The 10,110-nt window shown below is 46.3% G+C and overlaps 1 protein-coding gene across 3 annotated transcripts in view; it reads left to right on the forward strand.

The window, feature by feature from the left end:
• Nucleotides 1-9,742, forward strand: part of LOC140735828 (sorting nexin-27-like) — a 74,447-nt gene extending 64,705 nt beyond the window's left edge. For 2 of the 3 annotated variants that reach the window (XM_073061337.1, XM_073061338.1), the window contains 4 exons: nucleotides 1,543-1,671; nucleotides 2,757-2,816; nucleotides 7,563-7,625; nucleotides 8,164-9,742. In XM_073061337.1, coding sequence (XP_072917438.1) covers nucleotides 1,543-1,671; nucleotides 2,757-2,816; nucleotides 7,563-7,625; nucleotides 8,164-8,211 — 300 coding nt within the window. In that variant the 3' untranslated portion in view covers nucleotides 8,212-9,742. The other variant, XM_073061340.1, reaches the window with a different exon arrangement.
• Nucleotides 9,743-10,110: the final 368 nt, after the last annotated feature.

Raw genomic sequence — 10,110 nt, forward strand, 5'->3', positions numbered from 1 at the left:
TACTCCACTCACCTGATATCCACCGGTCTTATCAGTACTTTTGTTTCCTACTTACCCCACCAGATCAAGAATTCCAAGAAATGGTGAAGACACTTCTCTTGTTTATGAGCCTGCCCTTTACCCTGAGCCCGTGACCAGATAGGCCAGTTAGCCTGTCTTCAGTGTTTGGGAAAATGTTAGAGTCCATTACTAAGGATGAAGTTTAAGGGTACTTGTAGGCACGTGATAAAAATAGGCTGAAGTCAGCATGGTTTCCTTAAGGGGAAATCTTGCCTGACAAATGTGTTAGAATTTTTTAAAGAATTAACAGACAGGATAGACAAATGAGAGTCAGTGGATGTTGTTTTCCTGGGCTTTCGGAAGACCTTTGACAAGGTACCACTCATGAGGCTGCTTAACAAGATAAGATTCCATGGTATTATACACAGTTCCCAAGAAGCGGCCATATGGGTAGAAAAGGTGGTGAAGAAACATTTGGCACTCTGCCTTTCATCAGTCTATGTGCTGAGTGCCGGAGATGGGACATCATGTTACAGATGTGCACGTTGGTCAGACCGCACCTGGAGTATTGCGTGCAGTTCTGGTTGATCAGCTAAAGGAAGGATGTCATTAGACTGAAGAGGGTGCAGTAACAACTCACGATGGTGTTACTGGGACTGGAAGTTATAATGAAAATATTTAAAAATTCGTCTCTTGTTCTTTCCTGATTTAGTATACGGAGTGTCCACAAACAAAGGATGGTCTTGTACACATCATTGAGCTTATAAGAAATTACTTTATTAACTCTCAGCACTAGTTGCAACCCAGCCTAAGAGAAAATTCCCACAAATAAATTACCTGTTTTTTTTAATACCTGCTTTTCAAGACTCCTTTCCCTAGCACTTTCTCATGGTGGTACCTGTACTTGCAAAGTTATCTTCCCCTTCCCAGACAAACATGTTTTTCGGTTCCTATGTCTTATGTTCTTGGGTTATCCACTCTCTGGAGTGTGGACTGGTACTCACACTATATTCTCAAAACATTGCTGCATTACAGACTAACACCATTTTGCCTTACAACTTCCATTTTGTGTAACACTTTCTAGCATGTACCAAGGAGGAATCAAACCTAACTCTTTCCTTACAGGGTGATTGAGTGAAATGAAGTGGGTGACAGGCTGAGAAGTGACCTTGTAGAGGTATATAAAATGAGGGGCAAAAATAAGGTGGACTAACAATCTTTTTTAAAGGGTAAAGTGGTATAGAAGTAGCGGGCAGTTTTAAGGTGAGAGGGGGAAGTTTTTCCACACAGAGGGAGGTGGGTATATACTCCGAGCTGCCAGAGGAACTGGTAGAGGTGGGTACAATAGTAGCACATGAATAGGAAAGTTTGAGAGGGATGGCCCAAATGCAGGCAGATGGCACCAGCTGAGATTAACATGTTGATCAGCATGGATGAGATGGGAAGAAGGGCCTCTGTCTATGTTGTGTCACTGTATGGTTCTGTGATGGCCAGACAGTATGGAACCCCATAACCATCATCCCCACCACGTTTGGTCTCCAGAATCAGGTCATCATCTTTGAATGGGGAGAGATGCAGCGATGGGACACGGATGAGGAGGGCATGGCATTCTGCTTCGAGTATGCCCGAGGCGAGAAGAAGCCAAGATGGGTGAAGATCTTCACGCCCTATGTGAGTAGCCCTAGGGTCTGGAGAAGCTGTGGTGGGGGCAGGGGGTGTGAGAGCATAGGGCTTCCAGAGAGGTAGAGAGTTCTCTTGACACTGTTGTGAAGGGACTGAATGTTGGCGGGGCGGGGGGGGGGGGGGGGGGGGTGGGCTGTGAATACGGATTGATGGAGGTTCATGGTGCTGATCTGGTACTGAGGGAGTGCACTGACAGGGCAGCCACCTGTCATCCTACAGCTGACGGGAAAGCAAAGTCCCCTCCTCCTTCCACTGGATGGAAAGAAAATGCCCCTTGGAACTCCTTTGCCCTGTCCATCACAAGTGGCAAGATCTCCTGGTGGCCACTGATTTCAGTTCGACTTCCCATTCCCATACTATATTAGTCCAAGGTCTCTGATACTGCCACAATGAGGCCAACTTAGTTGGAAGAGCAGTGCCTTCATATTTTTTATGGGTAGCTTTCAACCTGATGGCATGAACATTGATTTCTCTGGCAATTTCTCATCCCTCCCCTTCTCTCTTGTAACGTTCCCCATTCCGCTTCCGCCCTCACACTTTCTCATCACTGCCCATCACCTCCCTCTGGTGCCCCTCCTTGTTTCTTATGTGGTCCACGGTTCTCTCCTGTCAGGTTCCTCCTTCAGCCCTTTACTTTTCCCTCTTGGCTTCTTACTTCCTCTTAAACCCCACCCACTTGCTCTCTCACTTTGGTCTCACCTATCACCTCCCAAATTGTCTCCTTGCCCTCGCCCGCCGCCTTATTCTGGCTTTATCCCCCTTTCTTTCCAGTCCTGACTAAGGATCATGGCCTGAAGAAAACCAACTGTTTATTCCTCTCCATAGATGCTAAGTTTCCCCGGCATTTTGTGTGTGTTCAAAATACCCTCTCTAGTTTACTCCATTCACTGCCCCCCTCTCTCCCCCCTCCCTTATTTGCATCCTCCACCCTGTCATGGGTACAGGTCATTGAGCCCCTAGCTGTATGGCGGGGTTGGGGACGGGTCAAGCATTGGTCAAAAGCCACCCTGCTGTTTTTCTCCTACAGGACTGTTATGTTATACTGACACTCTGTTGCCCCCCTCTCTCTGCAGTTTAATTATGTGCACGAGTGCTTCGAGCGGGTCTTCTGCGAGCTGAAGTGGCACAAAGAGGTGAGTGCGGTGGTCAGGCCTTCTGGGTGTTGAGAGACTGATGCCATCCCATATCTGGCATGGCTTAGCTTAGCTTTAATTGAAAGGCCTAGAGAGAGTGAACTAGGAGAGAAGTTTCTCAGCCCCAAGCTGGGGTCCACAGACCTTTTGCTGAATGGTATCGGTCCATTGCATAAAGAAAGTTTGGGAACTCCTGGAATAGGATATCCCTTTAGAACAGAGATGAGGAGGAGTTTCTTTAGCCAGAGAGTTGTGAATCTGGAATTCATTGCCAAAGACAGCTGTGGAGTCTAATGGGTATATTTAAGATGGAGGTTGATAGATTCTTGGTTAGTAAGGGTGTCAAAGAATTTTATTTCCTTATTTATTTAGGGATATAGCGTGGAATAGGCCCTTCTGGCCCTTTGAGCCGTGCTGCCCAGCAACCCCCAATTTAACCCAAATCTAATCACAGGAAAGTTTACAGTGACCAGTTAACCTACTCCGTACGTCGTTCAACATGGGAGAAAACTGGAGTACCTGGAGAACACCCCCACACTCCATGCAGAAGAATACGGAGACTCTCTACAGAGGATGCCAGAAAAAGAACTCTGAACTTTGACACTCCGAGCTGTAATAGTGTCGTGGTAACCACTACACTACCATGGAGGTCAGATTATGGAGTGAAGGCAGGGGAGTAGGGCTGAGAGGGAAAATAAATCAGACACAATTGAATGGTGGGGCAGACTTGACTTGCTAAATGGTCTAATCCTGTGCCTATATCTCGTGGTCTTTAATACCAATGAGGTCAGTTGGTTTTAAAGACCATAACCATCCGTCCTAGTTCAGAGTGCTGTAGTAGTCTGGGATAGGCTGACACAGACCACCCTACACCAGTCTGCGTGTGGGGACAGTGGAGGCCTAAGGTGGATCGATGGGCAATAGAGCAAACAGGAAAATCAGTGCAGAATAAGTTGGGAAGACCTTGAAAACACAGTGTCCCACAGAGGAGGATTCAATTACTTTGCGAAGGGATGCAGTGACATTCCAGAGATGCAGTGACTCAGAACAGAATTTGAGTCAGGTTTATTATCACCTACATATTGTATATTGTGAAATCTGTTTTGTGGCAAGACTTTAAACATTAATATAAGTTACATCAGGGTCCTGTACCTGTGGTGGTAGTAATGAGAAGAGGACACATTCTGGATGGTGAGGGTCCTTGGTGATCAATGCTGCCTTCTTGAGGCATTGTCTCTCAAAGCAATCCTCGATGATGTGGAGGGTAGTGCCTGTGATGGAGTGGGCTGAGAGTACAACCTACTTCTGTTTTTTGATCATGTACATTGGGGACTCCATACCAGGCTTTGATGTAACCAGTCAAAATGGTCTCCACAGTATATCCGTACAAATTTTCTGGAGTCTTTGGTGACGTACTGTGCCTCCCCCACCATACCATAGTGCTGCCCAAGGAACCTCCTGTGCGGGACTGTGCACAAATCCTCTGGGCAATCCTGTCCACATATATTGGTATTATACTGATAAGTGTATCAAGATACAGTGAAAGCTTGTCTTGCATGCTGTTTGTGTAGATAAAATCATCGTGCAAGAATAAGGTGAAGCAATAACGATGCAGAATAAAGTGTAAAAACTGCTGAAAAATCAATGCCTCTCATCATCTTATACACCTCTATCAGGTCACCTCTTAGCCTCCGTCGCTCCAAGGAGAAAAGGCCAAGTTCACTCAACCTATTCTCATAAGGCATGCTCCCCAATCCAGGCAACATCCTTGTAAATCTCCTCTGCACCCTTTCTATGGTTTCCACATCCTTCCTGTAGTGAGGCAACCAGAACTGAGCACAGTACTCCAAGTGGGGTCTGACCAGGGTCCTATATAGCTGCAGCATTACCTCTCAGCTCCTAACCTCAATCCCTCTATTAAGGCCAATGCACTGTATGCTTTAACCACAGAGTCAACCTGCGCAGCAGCTTTGAGTGTCTTATGGACTCAGACCCCAAGATCCCTCTGATCCTCACTGCCAAGAGTCTTACCATTAATACTATATTCTGTCATCATAATTGATCTACCAAAATGAACCACCTCACACTTATCTGGGTTGAACTCCATCTGCCTCTTCTCAGCCCGGTTTTGCATCCTGTTGATGTCCTGCTCTAATCTCTGACAGCCTTCCACATATCAACAACACCCCCCATCTTTGTGTGATCAGCAAATTTACTAACCCATCCCTCCACTTCTTCATCCAGGTCATTTATAAAAATCTTGAAGAGTAGGGGTCCCAGAACAGATCCCTGAGGCACACCAATGGTCACTGACCTCCAAGCAGAATATGACCCGTCTACAACCACTCTTTGCCTTCTGTGGGCAAGCCAGCTCTGGATCCACAAAGCAATGTCCCCTTGGATCCCATGACTCCTTACTTCCTCAGTAAGCCTTGCATGGGGTACCTTATCAAATGCCTTGCTGAAATCCATATACACTACATCTACGGCTCTACCTTCATCAATGTGTTTAGTCACATCATCAAAAAATTCAATCAGGCTCGTAAGGCACGACCTGCCTTTCACAAAGCCATACTGACTATTCCTAATCATATTATGCCTCTCCAAATGTTCATAAATCCTGCCTCTCAGGATCTTCTCCATCAACTTACCAACCACTGAAGTAAGACTCACTGGTGTATAATTTCCTGGGCTATCTCTACTCCCTTTTTTGAATAATGGAACAATGTCTGCAACCCTCTAATCCTCCGGAACCTCCCTGGTCCCCGTTGATGATGCAAAGATCATCACCAGAGGCTCAGCAATATCCTCCCTTGCCTTTCACAGTAGCCTGGGGTACATCTCGTCTGGCCCTGGTGACTTCTCCAACTTGATGCTTTCCAAAAGTTCTTGCACATCCTCTTTCTTAATATCTACATGCTGAAGCTTTTCAGTCTTCTGTATGTCATCCCTACAATTGCCAAGATCCTTTTCTGTATTGAATACTGAAGCAAAGTACTCATTAAATACCTCTGCTATCTCCTCCAGTTCCATACACACCTTTCCACTGTCACACTTAAATGGTCCGATTCTCTCACATCTTATCCTCTTGCTCTTAACATACTTGTAGAAGAGGTACACATTCAAGAGTTTGAGAACAGTGTGTAGAAGCTGTCCTCGAGCCCGATGGTACATGCTTTCAGGTTTTTGTATCTTTTGTCTGATGGGAGAGGAAAGAATGCCCGGGGTGCGTGGGTTCTGTACTGGGTTAGTGAAAAATATATACGGAGACCCTGGAGGGGAGGCTGATTTCCGTGATGTACTCACTGTGTTCACAGCTCTCTGCAGTTGCTTGTCCTGTGCAGAGTAATTGCTGTACCAAGCTGTTACAATGCCCATAGAAAGTATTCAACCCTTTTGAGGATTTCATGTTTTATTGTTAGACAACATTGAATCACAATGGATATAATTTGGCTTTTTTTTACACTGATCAACAGAAAAAGACTCTTTTGTGTCAAAGTGAAATCAGATCTCAACAAAGTGAGTAATCTAAATTAGTTACAAATATAAAACACAAAATAATTGCTTGCATAATTACTCATCCTTTTAAGTCAGTATTTACTAGATGCACCTTTGGCAGAAGTTGCAGCCATCAATATTAGCTTTGCACATCTCGACACTGCAATGTTTCCCCATTCTTCTTCACAAAACTGATCAAGCTCTGTCAGACTGCATGGGGATCTTGAGTGAACAGCCCTTTTCAAGTCCAGCCAGAAATTCTCAATTGGATTGAAGTCTGGACTCTGACTAAGCCATTCCTGTGTAGCTTTGGCTTTATGCTTTATTCATTTATTCTTAGTCTGATGGCCACTAAGCTCAATTTTAGTTTCATCTGACTATAGAATCTTCCAGCTGACTTCAGGCTCTCCCACATACCTTCTGGCAAGCTCTAGCCGAGATTTCATGTATTTTTTAACAGTAGTTTTATCTTTGCCACTCTCCCAGAAAGCTGCAACTGGTAAAGCACCGAGGCAACAGTTGTATGTGCATACTCTCCCGTCGCAGCCAATGGAGCTTGTAACTCCTTCAGAGGGGTCTGTTGTTGGCTTCCCTCACTAGTCCCTTCTTGCACAGTCACTCAGTTTTTGAGGACTACCTGCTTGTAGGCAGATTTACAGCTGTGCCATATTCTTTACATTTCTTGATGATTGACTTAACCGTACTCTAAGGGGTATGACTTGGAAGTCTTCTTGCATCTATCTCCTGAATTGTGCCTTTCAGTAATCTTTTTGTGGAGTTCTTGGAGTGTTCTTTTCTCTTTGTGGTGTAGTTTTTGCCAGGGTACTGACTCAATAGCAGTTCAACCTTTCAGATGCAGGTGTATTTTTACTACAATCAATTCAAACACCTTGACTTCACCCGAGTCTCCAAAAACAATTCCCCATGTATCTAATTATGTGACTTACAAACCAGTTGGCTGCACCAGTGATGATTATATTATAGGGGTGAATACTTAAGCAATTATTTTAAGATCACTTTGTAGAGATCTGTTTTCATTTTGACGAAGTCTTTTTCTGTTGATCAGTGCCAAAAAAGCCAATTTAAACTGACTGATTCAATGTTGTAAAACATTAAACCATGAAAACTTCTGGGGGTGGGGGGTGGGGAGGTGATGTGAATATTTTTTATAGGCACTGTATGTATCCAGAGAGATGTGCCCTCAGTTGCCAGTGTTCTGCTCTCATCCCCACCGCTCTCTCTTCACAGGTTGAAAATGAGGCTTCTGATAAGGACAACAAGAACTGTAATGAGGACAACGTGTGCAGCAAGGCAAGTGCCTGGGCTAAGAGGGAAGCTGTTGTCCATAGGGAAACGATCCCAGTGACCAGCTCGCCTGCTGAGGAGGGCTGGTGTGCTGATGTGGCAGGACAGCAAGTGCCTGGTTCAGGGGTGGTGTTAGCACAGAGGGCGAGTGCAGCATGTCACTGATCTTGCTGGTACTGACCTGGGAGATGGGGATGGGGGTTGGAATTGAACCGGCATGAACAAGACACAGGCAGCACCGTGAGGAGAGCTACTAAGTCACAATCAAAACCAGGAGTTGCAGGGAAAAGGGTAAGCACTGAATCTCATCTGCAGGTCAGGCAGGATGGTGTGGAGGGATGATGTGGAAGGAATTTTAGACTGTCTGACCCTGAGAGTGTGTGATTGTGTGTGATTGTGTGTGATTGTGTGTGATTGTGTGTGATTGTGTGTGTGTGTGTGTGTGTGTGTGTGTGTGTGTGTGTGTGTGTGTGTGTGTGTGTAAAATTGCTTTTCAAGACCCTACACTGACTCACACCTTTCTCTCCCCTCCTTCCTCCCTCAGAACATCTTCCAGATCCTGCGTTCCCAGCGTAGGTCGGCCAGCTCTTAGCTGTCTGTTGGCTGTCGATGGGCATGTGTGCTGGCCGGGAGTGACAGAGGACAGGCAGATGAAGTAACCCAAAGCTGCTGCTGTCCTGGGCTTGTGAACCCATCTGTTGAGACCTATAGGGTCACACCCCAAATCCTCTTTAATCTGTCAGAGGGAGATGTAACCAAGGAGGAAGTATGCTCTAGTGGGTGTGGTGGGGAGCTGCTGGCCAAGGTACCTCTGTTCATGGGGTGGGTGCACTCCCAGGTCCAGTCTGTGCCTCCCAACTCTAATGTGCCACCGTGGCAGATCTCTCTTTCCCAGGATGTACAGATATCCTCACACTTACCATTCCCCCACTGGCTCACTCTCCAACCCTCTGCACTTGCCCTCGATTGTGGGGTAGGAGAGATGGCAGAGGTTCGGGAAGGTGGTGAGAGGTTGTTCGTTGCCAACGAAGGAAGAGGAAGAGGCGAGGTACATTCTCCTCATCACCTCTCCCTACTTCTTTCAGCGACACCTCCACTGAATGACACCCTAACCTTGTGAGAGGCAGTCCACAATTCCTGCCATCCATCCCACTAGTGGGTGGAGTATCTCAGCTGTCTATTCCCTCTAAGCACTCCCAAGTGGTCTGATCCTCCACTGTGGCTCTGTACAAGCCAATGGAAGGGCTGACTGGGTAGCCATAGCTGCTCTTTGAGGAGTTACTTTGGCACTTGACTGCCTCTGCCGCAAGATCCTACCTGGCATTGAGTTCTGTCCTGTCCACTGGCCCCTTAACGTGCTGCCTCTTCACAGCCCCTGCAGTGACACTGTGTGGGTGAGTGCGTTTCCTGGCCTGGGTACAGTGATGGGTGATAGCCTCACCAGTGAAACATTCACAGGGTCACTGGGTCCTGAGCAGTGAACTCTTCATCACAGAATGATCCAGTGCAGAACCAGGCCCAGTAAGTTCACCATCCACTTACACCATTCCCACTTCCCTCTCCCCACATTCTCACCGATTCCCTCCCAGATTCTACGCCTCACCCAAATACCGAGGAAGACGATTCACAGCGGCAGATTAACCCACTGACCCTGCGTGTCATTGGGATGCGGGATGGAATCGGAGCCAAGGGGGAAACCCACGAGGTCACTGGAAGAATGTGAAGACCCCACACAGACCACCGGAGGTTGGAATCGAATCAAATCCAGGTGTCAGTCACGCTCCAGGGTCTGGTGCTAGGGATTGGGAATTGTCACTGCCCAGCATTACAGCACTGTACCCCAGCCAGCGTTTACACAGTCACTCATCCGTTTTGTCCTAATCATTCCATCAGGAGTTGTGACTGAGCATGGATCGTCGATATCATAGTCAGTTATACTGCATGGATGCAGGCCCTTTGGCCCCATTCGTCTGTGCTGACCTAGCAGTATAAACCTTCAGTTGTGTTCAAAACCCCTTTCTAACAACACTAATACCTTTATCTGTAAAAAGAAAATTACCAAAAATGAGGTTCATTGTAATTAAACTGTAACATATTTTAAATAAATCTGATTTTTCGCTGCGGTTCTGAAGGTTAGTATTGTTTTTTCATTGGTTCCTGAATTGTAGGAGGCTGAATGGTGACCTTAAAAGATACACTGATACGAAGGGTTTATGGGATTCTGAGCCAAATGTAGGCATATCGGACAAGCTCATGTCGGCACTTTGGTTGGCATTGGCGAGTTAGGTTGAAGGGCTTGTTTCAGTGTCTCTGGAAACTCCTTTCCAACCTCCCTACCAGCTGTGGTGTCAGGGAGTTTTATATTAGACAGCATGGAATTACTGAGCAGAGATATTCCAGAAGATTTCTTCACCTTGGCCAGGGTCCCAAGAGGGTATTGTCATTCACAGCTTCTCCAGGCCAGTGTCCTGCATTCAGCAAGAGACCCTTC

The sequence above is a fragment of the Hemitrygon akajei genome, chromosome 11, assembly GCF_048418815.1.
Source record: "Hemitrygon akajei chromosome 11, sHemAka1.3, whole genome shotgun sequence".
Classification (NCBI taxonomy): domain Eukaryota; kingdom Metazoa; phylum Chordata; class Chondrichthyes; order Myliobatiformes; family Dasyatidae; genus Hemitrygon; species Hemitrygon akajei.